General features: G+C 40.6%; 2 protein-coding genes across 2 annotated transcripts; both read right to left on the bottom strand.

Moving 5' to 3' along the window:
• Positions 1-985: 985 nt before the first annotated feature.
• Positions 986-13,980, bottom strand: LOC146452814 (uncharacterized). Its single transcript, XM_085097629.1, has 11 exons — positions 13,830-13,980; positions 13,549-13,694; positions 11,357-11,550; positions 7,494-9,373; positions 5,481-6,717; positions 4,783-4,993; positions 4,274-4,409; positions 3,733-3,923; positions 3,237-3,423; positions 2,112-2,284; positions 986-1,623 (listed from the first exon to the last, which is right to left on the bottom strand). The coding sequence occupies exons 2-4, from the start codon at positions 13,638-13,640 to the stop codon at positions 9,156-9,158; spliced, it is 504 nt and encodes a 167-aa protein (XP_084953755.1). The 5' UTR covers positions 13,641-13,694; positions 13,830-13,980; the 3' UTR covers positions 986-1,623; positions 2,112-2,284; positions 3,237-3,423; positions 3,733-3,923; positions 4,274-4,409; positions 4,783-4,993; positions 5,481-6,717; positions 7,494-9,155.
• Positions 13,981-14,859: 879 nt separating this feature from the next.
• LOC146452813 (protein phosphatase 1D-like) lies at positions 14,860-21,517 on the bottom strand. Its single transcript, XM_085097471.1, has 4 exons — positions 20,942-21,517; positions 18,233-18,583; positions 16,876-17,086; positions 14,860-15,965 (listed from the first exon to the last, which is right to left on the bottom strand). Exons 1-4 carry the CDS (start codon positions 21,237-21,239, stop codon positions 15,638-15,640), a joined length of 1,188 nt encoding a protein of 395 aa, XP_084953597.1. The 5' UTR covers positions 21,240-21,517; the 3' UTR covers positions 14,860-15,637.
• Between the last annotated feature and the right edge of the window lie 974 nt (positions 21,518-22,491).

Genomic DNA, 22,491 nt, shown 5'->3' with positions numbered 1-22,491 from the left:
CGAATCATTGGAACTGAAAAGACGATTTAAAACGTATTTTAGAATCGGTGAAACCTCTGCCAGTCAGCGACAACCGTTTCAACAGCGGATATCTAGTCTAACTGGATTGAACGAAAAGACTTCGAATGCCGTTTTTTTTAAATTGAAAGATGACATAATTAGCCCTAAATAAAAAATTGATAAATTTGGACAAAAACAATGCTAAAGTTTTCGAAAAAATTATGGTACTCCAACACACCCAAAATCATGTTTCAAGCCCATAGTTCAGGAAATTGTCAAGGTTGGTGTTGCAAGTAAGGGGATGTAAATGAACCCATGATAGAATATGAAGCAAAACATGATTTTGATTCTAATCTTCCCTACCCCTTCGATGCTGTTACGTTTTCCAAAAAACATTGCTAAGGATGGGAGGTTAAGTCAATTGAAAGGGCGCGGTGCAGAAAGAACCTTATATATATAGCATTATTAGATACATGACCTGTATATGAGCAGGATCTCTTTGCACTCCGCCTTCAATTGCATTCGCCACGGAATACGTTTGTTTCAATTATTCAGTAACTAAAACACCGACTTTAACAACTCGACTAAACGCCTCTATAATGTGTGCGGATTTTCAACACAAGTGGATTATCCAATTACCTTCCTTAGGAAAATCAACATGAAAGTTTTATATATGACCTCATGAAATGAAGAATTGGTCCTTAATTAACATGATCTCATGTGCTGAAAATAGTCCATGATATAAACATTTCCCTGAACTACAGGCACTGAATACAGTTTTGAGTGGATGTAAGTAATAATAAATTGTAGCCAGCTCTAATTTGTTTGCCAATCAATTCATTGAAGTTCGATCGGTATTTACGATTGTCGGGCTAATTATGCAATCGTTAAAAATTAATAGACACGTTTTCAATTCTTATTTTTCCGTAGGGCTTAAGGGACCTACAAGATTGTTTAGTGAAAAATTTTCATAGAATTGGTACAAATCTGGAGGAAAATAACGAAACCCTATAAAAAGTCTTAGCTGCTACCAAAATGGTGGGACTGACAGAGATTTCCACAGGCAAAAATTTGTAATTATTAAATTAAAATACATCGATAATTAAGCACGAAATAGCGAACGCTTTAACGGGCACTTTCACTCCCAAGGCTCAAACCTTGAATCGCTTAATTAAATTCCAATTTCCTGCCTGTGGCGTGATCAAAATGTCCTAGAGTCACCATGCCAATGAATGTGGCTCTAACTTCTGAGTCTGTGCATACAGTTTCGTGCAAGTGCGACCGCTCAAATATAAAAATCGCTATTGGCCAGTTCTATGGTACTGTTGGTTGTTCAACATTTTACCAAATGGTTTGCAAATTAGCCCACGTTTTAAGCTTGGGCTGTCTTGGAAGTGAAAGCGTTAATCATCTACATTAGTCGTACAAGTTCTTGCTCCTTGAAGTCTTGCTCGGCTCCTTTGGTCTTCCGTTCAAGTCTCTCATATAATTACCATGAATGTCCATTCAAGAAACAGCAATCCTGATCAGTCCCTCTGTTCATCCAGATAAGCCTCGCCTGCGTAATCTCGTTTTTCTCATGCTGCTATTGGGAAGTGGATATCTTGTCAACTGTTAACGAGTCTGGAACCAAAGAAAAACAATCGTATTAGGTGTCTTGCTCACAACTGCAGTAACCGCGGTTTACTGTCACGCAGGTACCACAGCAATTATAGAAACTGGAAACGTGACAGTATTGAACTGAAGATCACCGGCGAGCACTCAGCCAAAACAAGGTACAGTGTTGTTTAACTGTCCGATATTCTCATAACAATTCTTATAACTCAAGAAAGATAAAAAATAAACATAAATGATTAAGACGTCCAAGAAAATATAACTTACACCTCTGGAGGTGGAGATGGAGGCATCCAAAGTTTTGCCCCACCCATTTCAATCCCGAAAAATCTTTCGGTCTCGCTGCATAAAAACGTCTCACGCAAGCTTTTTATCGAACCTCAATGCGACAATCTTTATTTAGAGAAAGAGGCTAGCTTCAAGCCCACATACAAAATATTGCCCCAGACATTTAACAAATACCACGTCTACGTTGATATGATATGAGTGCAACATACCGGCCCGTCTCAATCCTAGTGTAGTGCAAAGTCGGGATAATGTGATGGGAAGACAACTCTCCTGCGCGCTGTTGTTGATTTGTCCTCCACTCAAATGAGCTGTCATCACGTTGGTCAGTTTCTGCTGCAAGTTGAAGGGACACGGGATCGGATGTGGAGTTTTATCTTGTCACCTGTCGCCAAAAAAAGTCAGAACATAACTCGTGTCATTAGCTTTGTCATACGCCAAGGCAAAAACAAGGAAGGCCGGGTTTCTGTTTTCAAACTCAAATTTTAGATTATTTTAACATTGTTAAAAGCAAAAATATGTACTTATTAGCCTGTGTACAGACTCTCGGGGGTGGAATGGGGGAGTGGAGGAGGGGCGAAAGCTTTCACCCGCCGTGTCTCGTGAATTTGAATGCCTCTTCCCCACCCCACCCCAAAGAGCTTGCTCGCAAACTGTGTACTTATTATGCCAACCTCCAGGAAATAAAATTTCTGTCGTACTCCAAAATTTGTTGTAGACGAATTTCGAATTATCCAATCAGCGCAAATTACTGAATGTTATATAACCTTAACGCCACATGAAAGCCTTTTATTTATGTCCACGAAAATAAGCCCTCTAAACGTCCTCTGAACAAATATGCGCTCAGGGTTTCTGTTAGTTTGGACTTTAACGGGGTATAATCGGTAAGGTATAAGGGAAAGTCGTTCCGCGGTAGCCATTGGTTCAAACTTCTTATTATTTTAAGCTTTTATCTTGAACTGAACAGGTTATATTTTAGATCGATCGCCATACCTCTCAATCAGACTGGGATACAGGAGCTGTTTTATTGTCAAATGTTATATTATCATATCAATTTCTTGGACCCAAAATAAGAATCAAGAAAGAAAAATAGAGACCATCACCCCAGGATGTGTATCATGTTAAATCCACAAAGTTGCTCCACCCATTCCAAATCCGAAAAGCTTCGTTCTCGCTAAAAGATATCCCTCAAACGTTTTTTGGAACCTTAATACGATAATCAACAATTAGAGAAAGCCCAACAGACCACATTAAAAATATTACCCCATATATTTACCCATTATCACGCCATGTTGATATCATATGGGTAAACATGACCGTTTTGTCTCAATCCTTACCTGCCACAGTGTAAAGCCGGATTTGTGTAGCAGATGAACCACTCACTGATTTTTATTAGTCCTCCAATCTGTGCTTAATGACGTGGGCTGTCATAGTTAGCTTCTCCAAATGTAAAACTGGAAGCAACCTCCAACGTGGCACACGGACAAGTACACTGGATTGGATGACGAGTATTGTCTTCATCATCTGTTGTCAAGGTAAGTCAGAACATTAGTTTTTTGTCATAAGCTTTGTCATTTACCAAGGCAACAAAAATAAAGGATTGCTTTAATTTTTGGTTTTGGCGAAATTCGAGACAAAACGCTGAATATTATTTAACCTTCGTTCAACTAGATCCTTAATTATGCTGAGGATTTAAAAATTAAACAGCGTTATTACTTTTCCATAAAACAAATTCGAGCGAGGCCTTAATTTTCTGAGAGGGTGATGAGAGTGAGGAGGGCAATGAAGACAATTGCTAATGTGAACCGTTCGACAAATTTCAAAATTATTCACCTGTGATAACAAACATCTATGTGGGTCCTTTTAATTTGTGGATCCTCGGCAGGTCCGTTGTGTCCTCGGCAGGTCCTCTGTGAGTCGTCGTCGGGTAGTTTGAGGGTCCTCTACGCCTGCGAAGCAGATCCTAGGCTGGTCATCTCACTCTTTGGCTCTTCTGAGGGTCCGTGACGCGTGCTCTACGGGTGCTGTGGGTTATTGACACATTTATCAATATGCATATGCGTTAAAAAGAAGTCGAGACCAAAAACATCGGATTGTCCAGAACGCCTTGAGGTTTTACGTGATCTTAAGCACATCGACTGTGGCATTTTCTGCGACCTCAAGGATTACTATAGTAAACATTTTACCTTGCAGGAGTTGAGAATGATAAAGAGAATTCTGATTTATAACCTCATAATCAATTAGAAATTGAAATCTCAATGAAGCCTCGACCGAGATTTTTATCCGTTCTGTCTAGTTTGATCGTCATAGATCAAAGTTTACAGGCTTCAGTCACTGTGCAGAAACTCCCCTATCGTTTGTTTCACAAACTAACCTTTAGCACGAAGGCCTCTGGGTGAAGTCTGGAACTTCCTGTATCATCATCATCATCATCATCATTGTCATCAGCTGCATCTTAATTCATGATCGCCACAGCTATGTCCATCTAAAAGTCAGAACTACCTGGATACCTTAAAAGTAAAAGATTCTTAACAAAACACCTGACAAAAATCAGAACAATGAAGCACAATTAAACATTCCATGTAGACAAAGAGTAATGTTTATATTCTTTTTATTTGACTATTAGCATTTTATTTGGTTTAAATTTATTTCTTTATGCTTATTTTTAATAGTTATTAATGTTTATAAAGTTATTTTTGAATGAACGTTTATGATTATATTTTGTTCTGTTTTGTCAAGCATTTATTTTTCTTTATATTTGCCTTGTTATTTCACCTTTAGTATTTAGTTTTATGTTTGGTGTTGCCTCGCGGCTTTTATTTTATTGCGATTTCATGAATTTAGAAAATGAAATAAGAGTTGTTACCGCAAACGTAGACAAACCCCTCAGTTTTCCTTCTCGATGGTCTTTGCAGCTGAAAGTTTATAAAGCATTTCCCCCAGGAAAAATCATCGTGGGTCTTGAAACCAATTCTGCCCGTCTGTCTTTTTTCTGTTCTCCTCATCTGTACCTCGGCTGGCAGGTGGGCGTCTGGTACGTCACTCTCTCCCTGGAGCTAAGGAGAATGCGTCCATGATAACTGTTCATGCTCTCCTGTATTGAAAAGAAACATTTTTAGACCAAATTAAAAAAGCAAGACTGAAAGAATTGGCCATTTTCGAGTTGCTTTGAACCTCGTTATGAAAGTGAGGCTAAGTGCAAAGTTTTTCTCGTGCAAATTAGTTTTCATTCATATCACGGCAACCAAACTATGAAAAGTTTTGCTTTGTTAAACTGTTTCAACTTTAAAACGAAGACCACTGAATCTCAAATTGTCCTTCCTTCGTTTCTTTGATATTGCTGGTCGGCCGATAAACAAATTTCAGCATTACAGCAAAGATCATGGCATTGGAAATGACTCGGAAATGGCATATTCTTTCAAAACATTCTATCGTGATGGCTTTGAATTCCAATTTTCAATTTCAATTTTTCTTCATTCCTTCGTCTCTTCACCTTTTGGTCAATTATTTTCATCATCATAGCAAAGGTGATAGGTCTGAATCCGGTACAACATTTAATTATTCTTTATACGCACACTAACCTAGTAAGGGAGCCTCTGAGATGTCTCTGGTATGATGGAGAAGAACTTATAGATGGCTGCAACGACATCTGGAATATCTTTATCAACTGCACTCAAAGTTTCTCACAAGGATTAGTAAGAGAATAAGAAGTTCGTAAATTGATCTAAATGCTTTCTTTTCCTTTTTAGTAGTCTTATTTTTTTCTTAAGAACGTTTGATAAACTAGGTTTACCACTGCGGCGCTGTGGCAGAAACCGGGGGTTTAATCCCATTCATGTCACAATTGTCCTTCCATCCTTTCTTTGCAATCGTTTGCAAACGTTTTTCAACAACGCAGCAGAGATCATGGATTACAGTCTTTTCGCCATAGCAGCAAAATTCTTGGGTTGGAATCCCATTTAGATCTCAGACATTTCAGTCCTTCCTTTCCTTTAAAACTGTAGAGAATGTTTATGGGCTTGAATCTCATAAAACCTACTTTGTTACTTTAATTCATATACTGACCTTGCCAGCTTTACGTTGTGGCAATTCTCTCCAAGATGCTATGAAGGGCTTCCAACATATGATTACAATAACCTTTTGGCGAAACTTTCTGCATATCTAAAAGAATACTTCTTAAGAGGTATGTCAGTATAAACTGAAACGCCAGCCAGCTTGAGTTGTACGAAAGCGACTGATTTGCTCAGGCAAATGGGTTTGAATCCCAGCGTAGTCCATTACATTTGGTATAATAACTTTGTTTTATTTAGCATAAGCTCATTTAAGCTCCAAGGTTTTCAGAAAAAGTATTTTTCGCTGTTGTAGCATACAACACGAGTATGAATCTCCTCAACTTTACGTCGTAATTCTTTTGCTTCAGTCTTTCGTTTGCAACCGTTGTTAGAATATTTTGGTAATTATAGCACTTTTATAGGCCATGAACTTGAATCCTAGAATCAAAATTTCTCTCAGTCCAGCCTTTGCAACTCTTGAAAAGAGTACTTCAAATATTGAACCAAAGTTCAGCGGTAGAAATTTTCATTTTCTGCTTTGAAGTATTTTTTTCAGTTGTGCCACTTTGCCACTTGAGGTAGAATATACATTCACCGTTCATGGCAAAGGTTCATGGGTTAGAATCCCATTTAGCGCCCAATTTCGTTTCTCCGGATACTAACCTCGCAAGCTACAGCTTCAGGCAATTCTTTCGGAGATGCTGCAGAAGTGGTTCCGCAATATGGCTGCAATGATATCTTGTGGAGTTGTCTTCTTAATACCTAACTATATGTAAGACGAATATCAATGTAATTAATCAAAGATGCAAATCAACTGGAGTTATACCAAAGGCTTCAAAGAATCATGACATAAAGAGAGAGCTTTTTCCTGCCATTGTCTTTCACAAAAACGAGTTTGAATCCTTGTAAAAGTTGTATCCGAATATTCCGGCATGTACCTTTACCTAGTGTGTCCACCAGTATGATGTAGATGGTAAAAACGGCCTTTGTTTCTTTGCAATTTTTTGCCGTTATAGCAAAGATCATGAGTTTGAATCCATGGAAAGGACAAGTTAACATGCTTTTTCAGCTTCGTTTGGGTGAGTAACTTTTTTCCCTCCGTTAGCATTAAGGCTAAAGAATTAGGCGGGACCCCGACGGAAGTCACACAAATACGTCAAGTCCAGTCGTAGCAATTTTTTTTACAATAACTGTCCAAATTCCCGCGCGCTGATTGGCTCGTAGCTGTTGTTCGTAAGAGTACGGACAACATAAGTGACGTCAGATGTAACGCGCGCTCTTTCTCAACGGATAATAAAGCCAATCCCGCTCGTACGTTTTCCACGTTATTGTAAAAAACAAATCGACGACAGTGTACTATGGTGTACACTCTTAATAGACCACAAAATGACGTAATAAAATGTTGAAAGCTTGGCAGTCAGCTCGCGGTTCCACTTGAGTTTTGAATATTTTATGACGTCATTTTATGGTCTATGAGAGCATAGAATATATAAAACTGCCGTCGATTTGTTAAATAGACAATCAACTAATCATTTTACTTACACTCAAGGTCTCGTCTCTCTTGTCACGTCTTCATTGGATAGCGTGTCTGCCGGTGATGAATTGGTGCTCTTTCCTTCGGATCTGGGAACGAAACACATCAGTTGACCAAAATAGCTGGCAATAAAACTCATATGGTTTACCTTCAATGCTTGTACTCTCATACCCGATAGAATCACTTGGAACGTACTCATGCGCATTTCTTCAGGAACGCACCGGAAATTTCCACGAACCACTCGCGCGTTTCTTCAGGAACGCACCAGAAATTTCCGCGAACCACTCGCGCATTTCTTCAGGATCGCGCCCAAAAAATCCATGAGCAAAGCCCATTTCTTCAGGAACGCACCCAAAAAATCCGCCAGGCACTCGCGCGTTTCTTCAGGAACGCGCCCAAAAGTTCCGCGAAACGATTGCGCGTTTCTTTAGGAACGCACCCAAAACATCCGCCAGACACTCGCGCGTTTCTTCAGGAACGCATCCAAAAATCAGCGAAACGATTGTGCATTTCTTCAGGAACGCATCCAAAAAATCCGCCAGGCACTCGCGCGTTTCTTCAGGAACGCGCCCAAAAACATCCGCCAGACACTCGCGCGTTTCTTCAGGAACGCGCCCAAAAAATAAGCGAAACACTCTTGCATTTCTTGAGAGGACACGCTCAAAAATTTCGCAAAAGACGAGCGCGTTTCTTGAAAGGACGCACCCAAAAAATTCCGTCAAACACGTGTGCGTATATTCCAAAAATTTAAGCAAAGTTGAGAGAAATAGTTGAGAGAAAAAAATATCTCCTGAAAAGAAATCCAAGTTAGTCGTTCGTTTGATACCTTTAAAGGTATCTTGTTAGCAAAACCCACGCAGTCAGTCGCGCTTTTGTTATACACAGTAGACCTTTGTTACAAGTTTATCATCCCTGAAATAGAAACCATCAGCAGTTAGTATAGTTGCGTCCAGTTAATGTCTTAGAATAACGACACTGACAACGTAGCTTTTAAATTTATTTACTTCATTTGTGAGTTACACAGTTTACTTAATTGTATGGGAGTGGGATGCGCTCCTTAATGATTTTGCTTCCAGAGAAACCAAGGGGTGTTCATACATCCGTAAAACTTGACGCCTCGAATGAAACACCCCAGGGTACTTCGGAAGAAGACGCCTCGATATCGATGTTAACTGCTTGGTATCGAGACCTTGTCGATACCAAGTGCCTCCACCAAAACCGATTTCGAGCCGAATGCCGAATAGAAGGCCGAACAAACAACCGAATTTAAACCGGAATCGAAAACCGAAGCGGCCACATGTTTCGTTGAACTCGAAAATAACGTCTATTCCAAGTTTCGCTGCCTGTTTCTTATGATACACGACGCGTATCTCGAGTGAAAATCAAAGATATGAGAACAGATTGAACGAGGACTCGAAACTGGCGTTACCTTCTCGTGTCACGCAACATGCATTCTCGCGCGCGTTCTCCACATACCTGGCGGCCACAGGCTTTAGCTTCGGGCTGATTGACACAGTGCAGCCTTTGCTTTCAACTGTCGAAGACAACTATCACGAGTTGTCCTATGTAAACTTAACTTCAAACTTCCTAACACTTTTCTTACGACTACGAACGATTTTTACGAGGCGGAGCTTCATTGGCCTAAGCTCGAGTGAAAAGCAGAGGTTGCACTATGTAAATCCACCCCACCTTACATGGGTTGCTGTGTTGCTGTCCTCTTTCGTCTTGTCCATCGCGGGCTCAGGGGAAGTGGTTCTTCCAAGAGTCACGTGTCCCAGTCGCAGCTGAACAGGCTGTAGTTGGCTTTGTTGAGCAGGTGGTGAATTGGAGATGATCCCGAAGTTGGAGACCGGCCGGCCAATTATATAATTTATACTGACTGTTTTAACTAACATTGACAAATGCAGGCTTCCTTGGCGCAACAAGTATAAAGGTGAAATAAGCCCTACACCCCCCCCCCCCCCCAAAAAAAAAAATGCGAACGCAAAACTGCTCTTCCTCAGTAGTAAAATCTATTTTCATTCCGGCGCATTATAATTCTGCAATTCTAGATGATCTATACTAATGTCAGGTTAGATGTCATACTTACTGTTACTTTTCATGAAGCTTGAAAGTCAATGTTAGTTGAAAGAGCTTTAATCCTCCTACCGTCTGCTCTGTCTTGTCTTCTGCCTAATCCGAGTAAACAGATGATTTGCATGGAGATATGATTTGGCTCTGAATTAATTTCCAACATCTGTTAATTTATTCCAATCTTTTCTATCCTCGTCCAGGTCTTCCTTTGCTCCTAACAATCATTTTCAATGTTCATTTGGGCAACCGAAAAAATATGCCGTTTTTTGAAGAGGAACCAAATGGTATCTCAATGCAAATGACCCATTATTCGGTCATAATCTTCTTCTTCATCTTCTTCTTCTGCTTGCCTGGTCCTCGTTCGTCATCCTCTTTCATCGCCGCATAGGCAGCTCCTCGTCTACTTACACCAACTGAATTAGCTTTCTATGATGATCGACGATCTTTGTTCTTCTTTCTTCGGCCGGCCTCTTCCTCTGCAGTACCACGTACGGAACCGCGCTCTCTGTTGGTCTGGATCATTCACAGGCCGCTTGACGTCCCATAAGAGCTTTCAACAGTATAAAACTGCTGAGACCCCTATAGCACGCAGCAACCGTTCTCCGGAAGCTCTCTTCGTCGTGAAGACTCCTTACGCCTACCATTTGTAGGCGATCTGTGCCTGCGTGGTGCGATGCAGGGCTTCCTATAAAGAGATTCCTCCCACGAGGCAAGATTAACAAGAAGACGTTTCCGTCCGTCTAAATGCCAACGCTGCCATAGCGAAAAAATTCTCCCATTTGTCTGTCACTCTCTGATGAAGCTAACTCGACAAGCTATCTAACATATTGATGTCGATCCTGGCGATGATTCTGCGTCGTAGAATGATCTCGAAGGCTGCGTACGCTTACAATTTGTAAACGATCTAACTTAGGATGTGTGTATTGTCCCGTGAAACCCTGTATAAAGTAACCTATGATAAGACGTCAGCTCTCTCTTTACGGGAGGTAAACGTCTGATCACAGATTTAATTTGCATGTGAGGCACTAAAGTTGTACGAGCTAATCTACCTCGCAAACTTAGGTTCTATGTAAAAAACAAAATCTGTCATCAGATTTAGAGGAATACGTAACGAGCCCAAAGGGCGTCAACGTAAGAGGTTAGACGAACATTCGAATATTTTTCTGGTTCAAGCCAATTCTGTTTCTTGTTAGGGGGTTAAAGCTGACCCAAAATTGCGAGGCTGAACTAACTATCTACCTGTAACTAGAGAGGCCGTTAAACTTGTAACGAATGGCCAAGTCAGGCATCCCCACAACAGTTTAATGGCCTGTAGTCTCTAGTTTTCTAAGATACTAGTTTTAATTAAATATGTCTGGTTGAACCTTACGGAATGAAGCTTTACTTGTACAGCGCTGTTTCAACTGTCAAGTGAAACGTAAGAGTTTTTTTTAATTTCGCGCAACTAAGCGGGAGAATCCGGTGAGACGACGATGACGATGACGATGACAATGACGATGACGGCGAAGATGACAAGACGACGAAGCGTATCCGAAGTAAAGTCAAAAAGCCGAAGTAAAGCCGAACTAGAATCAAGAAAAAAAAGCCGAATGACCTGCAAAGGAACCCAACCCATATGGAAACCAAAATGACGCCGACCAACCCGGGGACCATTAGCTAAGTTAACTACAATTATGTTAAGCCGAACAAGAAGTCCGTCGGTGGACTTCAAGCCGAAGGTGTGTGGATGGTATGCTTTGCAAGGTTCATCCAGAGCTCTATATACCCCCCATTCCCAGCCCACAAGTAATTTACTGACCGGAACGTTGAGTCGTTCTTTGGAAAGATGCGCAGATGGGCAAGGCAAAGCTGGTAGATTGCATCGTTGAAAACAGTGGTCTGATATGGACACAAATTAGAAGTTCTGTGGCTCGAGTGGCTGGACCATGGGTAACCTGTGGCTGAGGAGTTGGACTATTGAGCTTTACAGTCGCGACAGAAAACTCAGGAAAACTGCAAATATAAGAAAAATAGTCATCAGCAAGTACTCACTATAAATGGCTGACGCTAAACAGAAGGACCTGAGAATTGAGAAAAATGGTAGTTTTTATAAGTATTTCCTCCACTGAGAGTTCGATCTAATCCAGTCGTAAGAAACCTTGGGTCGCACAAGCGAACCTCACTCCCCCATAGTGGTGATTAGAGCACTCCCCCGGTTCTTTGGTATTTTATAATAATTTAACCTTGTTTTATAACCAAAACTGATAGCTCATTGTGTCCTCTACAAGGTAAGGTGATCAAGTGTCGATTATCACCATATTGTATTTGCCCTCTTAGTTGGATTTTTCGATCTTCAGAAAATTACCTCGATTGAACCAAATTAAGAAAAGATTTCCAAACAGTCCCATACATTTATTATGCATGCACCACTGCCATACTAATCCTCTTACAAAAATGGCAAGGGTACGCGTGAATAGAGTTTGAGTTGCAAAATGTATACGTAATTAATGAATGGGGCCGTGCGAAAATCTTGCACAAATTAATTCACTCAATAAAGGTTTGTTAAAACAGACTAGAAAAGTGAATATACCAGAGAAAACTGGACTAAAAGAACACTGTTGCCATGGCGAGGTGACATGTTGTACGAAAAAAGTTTTTCATGTCAAAACGTGTCGGACGTGTCGTGTCTCTAGGCCTCCCCAAATGAAAGTTGTTAAGATACACACTCAATTTAAGGAACATCGTCAGAGCCATGAACGAAAAGACCCAACAGCTTTCTGGAAAACGTTGGACCAGTAAGCTTATTAGCATTCTTCTTGCTAGAAAAAAAAAGCACGTGCGGATTTAAGGCTTATAATTCGCTTCTTTCTCGAAGACAAGAGAAAAGTACGAAATATGCCCATGCTAGTTAGATCATATCATAATTCCGTCAGGTAATAGTGTTCACACTTTGTAAGGGACAGCGTTTTTTCAATCAAGCGTATACGAAAAAGTAATGAAGATGTCATCCACCCCCACCCCTCCCCTGAAGGCCCCAAGGGTGAACACGTGAATTGATTTCGTGGCTGTGGCTCATTCGGCAACTTCGTGAATTTGACGCAAATGTTAATAAAATCGCCGAAAATTTGGTATAGTTTACATAATGAACACTATAATACAGGAATAAACTTTAATTGAACATGAAGCAAGGCATTTTGACTCCCAAAGGAAAATGTTCCTGCTCCATACCACTAAAAATTAGCCATTGAATTTCCACGGAAATGTCTGCATATTGTAAACATTTAATTACAACCGTAGCTCAAAGTACCGGCCGTACATTTACCCAGTAGCGCTACAAAATAGGGAATAATTGCATTATACAAGTTGGTGAAATTGCAAAACTAATAATTGAACTATCGCCGTAAAAAATGTTACTGGTGGAGTTCGCTAATTTATTGATTCGAAGAATACCATAGAGTAAGCGAAGAAATGAATAATTGTACAAAGCACGTTTTTCAGGATATTTCGTGATTTGGCCTGACCTACTGAAAATTGTTTTATTTGAAAGGAGAGGGAAAATGAAAAAAAAAAATAAAATAAATAAATAAATAAATAAATAAATAAAAAATAGAGTTTAAGGTACACAAAACTATGAACAAACTTATCACAACCGGTAGACGTTCTTTACATACTTTATACATCAATGCAGTGATTAAGCCTTTGGTTCACTGTATACGCTCCTTCTTGTTTAAAAAATATTAACTGAAATTGCACAATCCAACGGAAATTTTTGGCGTAGAAAACTGGGAAGTACATCAAAACATTTATAAAAGCCAACTTTTATCTGAAGCGCGTTTAATTGCTGGTGAAATTAAATGGCTCGTTCAACCAATTTTCCTGGCTTCATTTTTTTAACGGTAAAATATTACACAGAGCTGTTTTAAGGCCACACGACTGGAAATATAATAAAACTGAATTGTTTAAATAACAAATTTTGTCAACTTACTTTGGAAAGAAAAAAAAAAGGCTTACCTTGATGTAATTTCTCGGCTTGAATAAACAGTCCCTTGTAACCTTGGCTGATTCAATGTTTCAATGCCTCGCGAATTCGTCCGGACATACATGTTTCAGAGAACTGCGGTTTGACCTGACTTCACTGGCTTCCACAGCCGTCTATTCTGTTTTAAACAGAAACTGAACGTTAGTATCTGCTTGATAATTTGCAACGCTAAAGGCTTTCAGCGAGGAAAACGCGAATTTTCGAACAACTTCCATTAACTGCATGCGGGCAAATGTGCAGCTATTAAACTGACCTTTTGCATTTCTTTGAATGTCTTCTTGAGCTGCTCCTATCAGTACGTTTGTTTCCTGTAGATAAGCTAATAAAGAAGGCAAATTCAACTCGCCATTTCTCTTTCGTCTTGCTTACACAGAACAGTTCCAACATGTCGCTGCTTCGTGTCATTTCGTCAACTAACTAAATGAATTTTAAACATGGCGCGAACGTGCAAACGTGATTAAAATTCTCTTCACTGATTGGTTCATTTCAATCAAAGGTTTCCATTGTGTGGCCCGTTTCTATGGCAGGGTCAAAATTACCACGCACATTGATTTTCTTAATAAATTGTCAATTTAAAACACTGATTTAAATGATGATTTTCAGTTTAATGACCTCTGTTGTTGCGTCATGACTTTCAAATGTGCACTTCTAACTGGAATGGGTAGCGCGCATGCATTAGTACTTTTGAAATATTTTTGCATGCTTACTTGCGAATTAAAGATGTAGTAGTAGGATTATTTCATGATGAAAATGAAGGAAGCATTTTGTTAAAATACGACGTATAAAACTATGGCCATCTTTACCCGTCATATTTACGAATAGAAACGCAATGACTTTTGAATCCACTTTCGTCACACAAGAATGACTTGCAAAGTAGGGCGCGGAAAGAGTCTGGAAACTAGCTCACGCACTAATCTCCTCCCCAGTGTCTTTGCGTCTCCAAAAAGAAAGCGTTGAGTTAATCGAGTCGCTTTACGTTTCTGAGTTCTGAGAAATGAGCTTGACACAGGAAAACATCAAAGTACAAAAAAGCAAGGCGTGACAGGCTTGCACGACTCCTAACAATGGAAACATTTTTAAAATGTAACCTCTTGATGTTTTTGCTCTGACAAGAATGTCATTTAGAGGTTTTGCTTTTATATAGGAAATTGTTGGCTCTTTGAAGATTTCTCGTTGGAAAGGCTGGTTTTGTATTAACTTAATTTTGACCCTGAAAACGCGCCATGCAAATCCCCCTTCGCGCCATTGTTCTTATTATTTTCAACAACAAACTGAACCACAAATTGTGCCAAATAACGTGTTTATTTTCTTGCCCTTTCATTTGTTTCACTTTTTTTGCTGGTCCTGCCATTAACTCATTTGTTTATAAATAATTAAACATTCCTGATGCGAGGCTAATATTTAGAGTTTTAATATGTTCTTTGAAAATTACCTTTTTGCAAAGCTGCTTTTCCCTTGTTAAGAAAACCATTCACTTATTCGGTTATGACCTAAAATGTTTCTAGTTTACTATCCACAGCATCGCATTCAATATTTTTTATGACTACAACGCATTTAAGTTTTCAGCATTTTGAGAAAGGAGAAAAATTGACATAAAAACTAGCTAGCACCTGTACTGGCTTAGCCCCCCCCCCCCCCTCCCCTAATATGTTGCAAATTTTTGACATGTCGGTAATTAAAAAGCTTGCGTGTTGCATGTTTGATATTTACATTACATAATTACACTATTACACTATATACACTTGCGAAATTCATATTATTAGAGATAATTAAAGACCCAATTTATACGTAGCTTTACAGTGGCCTAGAATATAATTCAAGCCCTGGGAAAACTGGGCCGCAAAATCTCGGCAAATCAGTCTGATAAGTACATCACCAATAACACATTATAAACTCTAATTTGACTGAGACGCCGGAGAGCGTAGATTCGATCCTTGTTTATAAGTTATAATGGTCGACACTGAAATTCGTTGTATAAACTCGGCCTAATTTAAGAGAGCTGATTATAAGGAAGATTAGAGCATTCTGCCTAAAGCCACTGTCTTAGTTATAATCAGCTCTTCACTCAAGTCCTTCCCGCCTAGGATCGATCAGGAGCGTCTGCCCGTTTATTAGTGGGTTCGGACAGCGAAAGGCCAGCTTTCTGACAAGTGTCGGTTTTTCACTAGATAAGGAGTCTTGGTTTGGTGTTTTATCACTATCTTGACATGAGTCCGTAGATTCTTTTGTTTCAGTCTCTGTTTCTTCTTCGCTGTTAGGAGTATCCAGTCGAGGTATTTTCCTGGGTGGCTCGTCCTGTGTTGCTTCATCGAAGTGTACTACAATGACACTGGTATTGTCAGCTCTCAAGTCTCTCTCTCGCCATCTCGCTAACGCGCGCTGAATTAACCTGTTGAGAATATGAATACGACGTCAGTGTAGGGAATGAGTAATACTGTTACCTTCAAACTTCAGAGCCTGGCAGTTGAAAGGTCTTGAAATACTTTATTGCTTTCGGTTGTTAGATTTATTGATCTTTTTTGTACAAAAAGATATGTAGGGTTTAAGCCTTTTTACGCAAATTATGTATAGAGATGGTTCTATGCAGTGACAACGAAAAGCCGATAAAACGTAAGTGTTCGTGGACATTAGTCGCCGAGGGTGAACAAAATTTAATTACAACATTTTCATTTTGTTAATGGTGACTTCCTGCCGAAATTGAGAACATTTGGTTAAAGATGTTCTCAATGAAGTATTTCAGTAAGGTCATGTGACCAGGAACAGGCTCAATAAAGAAGCAGTCTACATCGCGACAAGAAATCATCATCATCCTCGAGCAAGCTATGATGGCATAGACGTTTGTTTGGCCAGATGTTTGACATGCCACAGAACAAGATCTTGCACGTAGTCGTAGCTGACTATTTCTTCCTAGTTTTCCACACCTGCGTCTCGGCAGGTTGACCTAGGTTGCGCCTGTCATAACCTATTTGTACTCTCTGACCTAACTGTAGTCTTCCAAAACAGTTGGGTGAAATGAAAACGTCCTTAATGTCAGCCTTGACACGTTCTTAAAATTGTGGCCAATCTCAGCCTCGATGTTCTTGTAAAACATAAATAGTGAATAACGCCTTTTTTGCTGCTCTCGTTGGAGGGTAGTATACCGTACGACTGCGCATGACAGGAATTATGAGATAAAAAAAGGTCCGATGTAAAACGTGATAATTCGAAGCGCATGCGTGCAAAGTTGTTTTCCCATCTTAAGGCCCCAATTGACACTAAACTGCACATTGATAACAAAGCGAGCATGGATGTCTTCCTACCTATGTGAAACGTCTCCTAATTTGCAAATGTCGTCTTTATCGAAGTTGTAGACAAACTTCACCGCCTCTTCGACTCTCATTACCCCCCACAGTCCATCCGATGCAATGACCAGAAACTTGTCCACCCCAGGAGTTATCTTGTAAACACGGACATCGGGGACTGGGGAGACTATAAACTCGTTGCGATAATAGTTGAAACTCCACAGGTCACCTGTAAGAGCAAAACATCAATTATTCATTATGTTAGTTTAAACACTGTTAGCAGTATGTCTCCATGAGACTGAGAACTAAGTGTCAAACCGAACAGACGTATTATCAGTCCTCCCTGGATTGGATATTTGTCCAAAACATGCGGTTGCCAATAGCAATTTGAGACCGGGGAAAGCCGACGATGTAAAGCGTTTACGAATAACAAACGCTTTTATTTGTCTTGCTTAATCGCAGCTTTTCCATCAGACCCCAGTTGTTCAAAGAGAGGATAACTCTATCCAGTGGATAAATCGTTATCCAGCGGATAAAATGTACTCCAACCAATACATTTTATCGGCTGAATAGCGACTTCTTATCCGTTGGATAAAGTTACCCGCTCTTTGTGCTCAGGGCTCCCATTGATAAGAGACAGCTTTTTGCATCTGAAGGGGCTACCCTGAGCGTTATAAATTAATAAAGGTTCTTCGTCTTCTTCTTTGAACACCTGGGACCAGAAATGTGAGCGCCTCAAATAGACCTTCTATCGACTATGATTGTTGCCCAGAATCACTTTTCCGTGAAATTTATTACAGAAACAGTCTTAGAAGGTTCTTGAATCCAACAACAATACTCTGATAAGAAAGAAGTGACAGACTCAGCATTGACCTCAGTGGCAATTCACTGCGCAGACAACTCGGGGACATAGCCAAGATTGCCAAGATTGGAACGGATATCCACGCCCGTTTACAACAGTCGAAAGATCGGAAACAAAATAAAACTGACGGATGAGAGGCCTCTTAATGTAAATCAGCAGTTAGTTCTTTACCTTTTTGAAAATGTGATTTATACGATACCGATATGTTTGTTATAACCTGCATCATCGCATTGATGGCCTGCTTTTGGACCGCGCGAACATTGGAACGAGAACGAAAGAAACGTCCCAATTCCCGCGCATTCAAACCCCGCGGAAACACTTGCTACGCATGCGCTGGGTAACGTGTTGATGAACAAGGGATCGACGATCAGAAAAGGAACAGCACAAGAAAGAACCAGGTTGCATTAAAATTTCAAGATTTTAAATACCAGAGTAAACTTGACGTTATGAGCCCCTCGCATTTTCTCAACTTGCGTGAAAACTAAAGGAGTAAACAAAAGTTGTTTTACAAACCAAGTGATCTTGAAACCGCCAAGAAGGGCACTGACTCCCTTTCGGTGCTTCTTCTGACAGGTCCCTTATGACCATGATGGACGGTCCTCTCCCACGCTACACGTGGTACACCGTTCCGAGAAAGGACCTTTCCGCCGAGTGACTCTATCCGTCTCTTTTCGGAAGGAACATCGGGCTTGTGATCAGCGGTGAGGGGCACGGCTTGGAGTTTTTTCTCTTGATTGAACCGCGCAAGCGCGGCCCCGGAATCGCCCACATGTGCTATGTACAGCGTTCTACCCTTTAAGATCACGACCGTTGCCGTAGTCCCGGATGTACTTGGAAGTCCATGTCTGGTGCGAGGCCATGAATCTACGGATGAAATAGTTACAAGCAATTAAACGGTGAGACGTTACCAGCGACAGCTTCCCAGTAGGAAGGTCCAATTAACCGTACACAAATTGATGAACTCTTGTAGTTTGACGAGAAAAACTAGTGAGAGAAGAAGTTACGTAGGACACTAACTCAACAGATTATGAAAACTATAGGTCAAGTCACCATCAAAAGTTTTTCGTAGATGCTTGGCTCGCTACAAATGAGAGCACACGAACCGTGAAACCCATGAGATGTTAAGGTTGGCTGCTAGCTCAGTGTTTCAAAAGTTAATGCTGCGTTATTAGTAACACCCAACTCGGCCAAGAAAAGCCTTCCCAGGGCTAATGTTATTCGAAATTTTAAGGATGCAAGTGCAGTGGCGCAGTTCACACGGAAAACTGAAAACTCGTGTGGCAGTACGAGTGAAAGTAGCAACAACTGAACAGATCGCAAAAATAATAATAGTAACAGTGGCTCTTTATTTGGTCAACAAACAGACGTTCTTGGCTACAAATGTATAGCCTGCATGGGGCGGTCGAGAAATGTTTTCCACTTTTCTGCCCTCCACACGACGCCTGCTAGGCAGGCTGCAAACGTAACCGTTTGAAGGCGACGGGTTGTTAAGCATTCTTACGGCCTGACTTGGGTCATTACACAAAGAGGGGCACATTTCATTTTTGTTGCTTAATCAGTTTTCAGTTTCTCGGAAAAAAATTGTTTCCGTAACAAGTGATGCGCATGCGTGTTAACATTTCAGCCTCAACAATTTTCCTCGTTTGCGGGAACCTTAAAGCTTTGCGGAGAAAACCGAAGAAGATACGTCATGTTCCATTTACAGGACCACAGTGAAAAGGCCGTGAAATAAAGCGTCGAAACTCTTGCTCCCAAAACTTCAATTGATGCCTCCTTCAAGGTTCAGTACGAAGAGGTGGCGTGACAATCTGCTGTTATAATAAAACGCGCTCCTGTGGCAGGAAAATTGCAAATGAGGTCACAGGAGGCATTGCTCCGTGTACAATATTAGATGCGACATTTTTAGTTGTAGTTCTCAAATCAATCAACTGTCAAAGTGGATTGATTGTTGCGAAATCAGTGAGTTGCACGACGCCCCCATCTCGAGTGATAAAATAATATAAACAAATATAGACGGTGACACGATAAGAAATTAACATGTCTCAGTAATTCAAATTACGGCGAGTGTAGGAAAGATGCAAGAATGCTATCAGAATAACGCCAGTTATTTGGCAACCTCTTGGGTCTGTACCGAAACAGGATTATCATTGAGTTTGGATTAAAATTAATCGTATTCTTGTTCTCTGTATTTTACCGCGGGGGTGGAGGGAGGGGGGGGGGGGGGGGGGTTCTGCATTCAAAGCGATACCCTGTCCTAGAAATAGACAATTTTTTATATTGCGTTCCTTGTATTTGTAAGACGATATATCTAAAAATACCACAGCTGTGCTTCTACACAAAGTGCAAATCAGGTTTTGCCATTTTTGTTATCTTCCCCTTGCTCTTAGGGACATTAGGGACGTCGTACTAATATAACTGAATTACACAGATAGCTCGTTCAAGATCAGGAGGAAAATGCGGCACACAAACGTATAGGTCTTCGAGCGGGGGTTCTTCCCTCCTCCCCACCTTTCCGAACTCAAGCGAAGCGTGACAAGTGACATAAGAAGACTTGTTTGATCGACAGGTGTCATTACCCCGTCATCGCTTTTATAAAGGCGCTAAACTAAACAGTCAGATTGATTACCAATTTCCGGTCGTAGGTGATCGATCGACGCGCGGTATTATTTTGGATTTTGTAACGCTTTTTTCCTCCACACAATACTCGTAAGATTGATTGTGTTCTTCTTAACTTATGGAAAATTACTGAATATTCAGGAACCATTGTGTCGCAATAATCAACTGAATTTCTTCAGAAATAATGCGATCTCTTGGTTGTAATCGACGCGGGCGCGGGACAAATTATATAGACGACAAAACAAAACGGGTACTTTATGTTTTTAATATATTCGTTTGAAAACTTTCAAAAGTTACGTTTGCATTTTAAGCAAGCCTTTCTTTTATGTTTATATTCCGATCAACAAGCATGTGTACTTTGCATAAGAAAGACTTCAGGGTATATTCATTTGCACGAGTACCGTACGAACAACAAGTTTTGGCGGGATAAATACAAACCGCCAAAAATATTTTCGATTCTTCTGTGCGATCGAACGCCAGAAAAATTCGTAGCTTTTTAAATGACATGCACGAAACCGAAAGACAACGTTTGTTTCATATTCCGTGTACCACACGCCTCAGGATCGAGCGCGAAATTTATTGTAAACGAAGACACTATTTACTCACCAAGTTGCTTCCACATGTCACGATGCGTAGCCATGAACCCATTCTTTATCGCCTTTATAACACGCGTCGTATCTCCTGAACGAAACCCTTTCTGCTTCTTTATATTGTCCCATAAATGTTCCTTGGCGAAAATGGCCGCGTCTCTTCCACCGTGGCCATCAAAAACCGCGAAAAATGCTTGCTCTGGATCGCGATCGAATACTACACGTTTAAAATCTTCCATTTCTTTCCGTCCGCCTTGGTTTGCTTGGCCATTTACACGCACAATTATCTTCCTGCTTTTCGTTTTTTTGGACATGTCGATCGTACGTTCTTCTGCCAGGCAGCAGCACTGTTTATTGGGCAGAACGAATCTCGGCGAGGAATTTGTAATTTGCCCGCTCTCATGAAAGTTTCATATTTGTCGCCCTAAGCAGCTGCTGATTAATTTGTCAGTTTCGTTTGAAACGGACCAATCATAGCGCAGTTTGAGCAAGTCCTAAATATTGAATTTCTGATAACAGCCAATGAAAGCGCGTGTTGTGAATATTGTTCTCAGTCATACAAATCACACAAGCCCAAACTTGCCCAAATACGCAAAAATCACTTGTAAAAGCGTTACGTTCTCGTTATATATGATGTCATAATCCTTTTTTCTATAATCGTTCAACCCAAGCGATTACGAGCATGTTCGAACTTGCTTCGATTCTAAATTTCGCCCAAAAATGGACGCAAGAAAGTACATATTTGCCCTTATTTTGCTTTGTCATCCGCAGGATCGGATGTCCTCTCGAATTTTATTTCCTTATAAAACTTGTTTAAAGAAGTCTATTTTCGAGTCAAAATCCTGCCTTTTTTTCTGAAACGGAAGCCTCGATAATCCAGAACGACTGAGTGATTCGCATAAGCGAAACCTGGAACGAGAAAAACAAAGTCCAGTCCCGTGACAGTCTGATGGTTCTCCTCGTGGATTTTTCCCCATTTTTAAATATCTAAAACTTGGACAATAACTCTGTTTTTATACCAGCCGGAATTACAGTCGACTCCCGATAACTCGAACCCTCGCTAACTCGAACCTCGCGCCAACTCGAACCAATTTTCCTTTCCTTTCAGGCTATTTTCTATATAATTTTACCCTCGATAACTCGAACTCCCGATAACTCGAACCTTTTTCAATTCCCCTTGAAGGTTCGAGTTATTGGGAGTCGACTGTAATCATGAGGGTAGCCCGTGGGCAGGCTTAGAAATATACATGTAACTACAAGCTCAGTACAAGCTAGTTTCTAGGCACTCCGCGGGGCTTGTTGTTGGCAAGTGCGAGAGAATTGGCAGAAATAAAAGGGGCTGCAGAAAGATCAGCTACTCACTCAGGCTGTAATGTTGAATGTTTTTGCTGATTCCGGCTGCCCTCAAAAGTACAAAGTACAGTCTAGACAAGTCTGAAAGATCTGGGGAACAGTTTAGTTTCCCTTCCAGCCTCCCACTCCTAAGAGGCCGAGGAGCTTCAAGTCGGCAACGGAACTGACGGCCCACCTACTAGCTCGACATTTATTTCATCTTTTGTTACGTAG

The sequence above is a fragment of the Pavona decussata genome, unplaced genomic scaffold, assembly GCF_977016875.1.
Source record: "Pavona decussata unplaced genomic scaffold, jaPavDecu1.1 SCAFFOLD_366, whole genome shotgun sequence".
In the NCBI taxonomy this organism is placed as follows: Eukaryota; Metazoa; Cnidaria; class Anthozoa; order Scleractinia; family Agariciidae; genus Pavona; species Pavona decussata.
The sequence above is the reverse complement of the archived record's forward strand: the minus strand, read 5'-3'. Positions and strand labels throughout refer to the sequence as shown.

Bases quoted from the DNA above. Each gene is read 5' to 3' on its own strand.
- LOC146452813 (XM_085097471.1), bottom strand. From the start codon at position 21,239: ATGTCCAAAAAAACGAAAAGCAGGAAGATAATTGTGCGTGTAAATGGC. The intron at 18,584-20,941 runs GTGAGTAAATAG...TTTCATCCGTAG, and splicing joins TGACATGTGGAAGCAACTTG to ATTCATGGCCTCGCACCAGA. The intron at 17,087-18,232 runs GTTTGTAAAACA...TTGCTCTTACAG, and splicing joins GGCGGTTTCAAGATCACTTG to GTGACCTGTGGAGTTTCAAC.
- LOC146452814 (XM_085097629.1), bottom strand. From the start codon at position 13,640: ATGTATGTCCGGACGAATTCGCGAGGCATTGAAACATTGAATCAGCCA. The intron at 11,551-13,548 runs GTAAGCCTTTTT...TTATATTTGCAG, and splicing joins AGCCGAGAAATTACATCAAG to TTTTCCTGAGTTTTCTGTCG. The intron at 9,374-11,356 runs GTCAGTAAATTA...TGTCAATGTTAG, and splicing joins AAGAACGACTCAACGTTCCG to TTAAAACAGTCAGTATAAAT.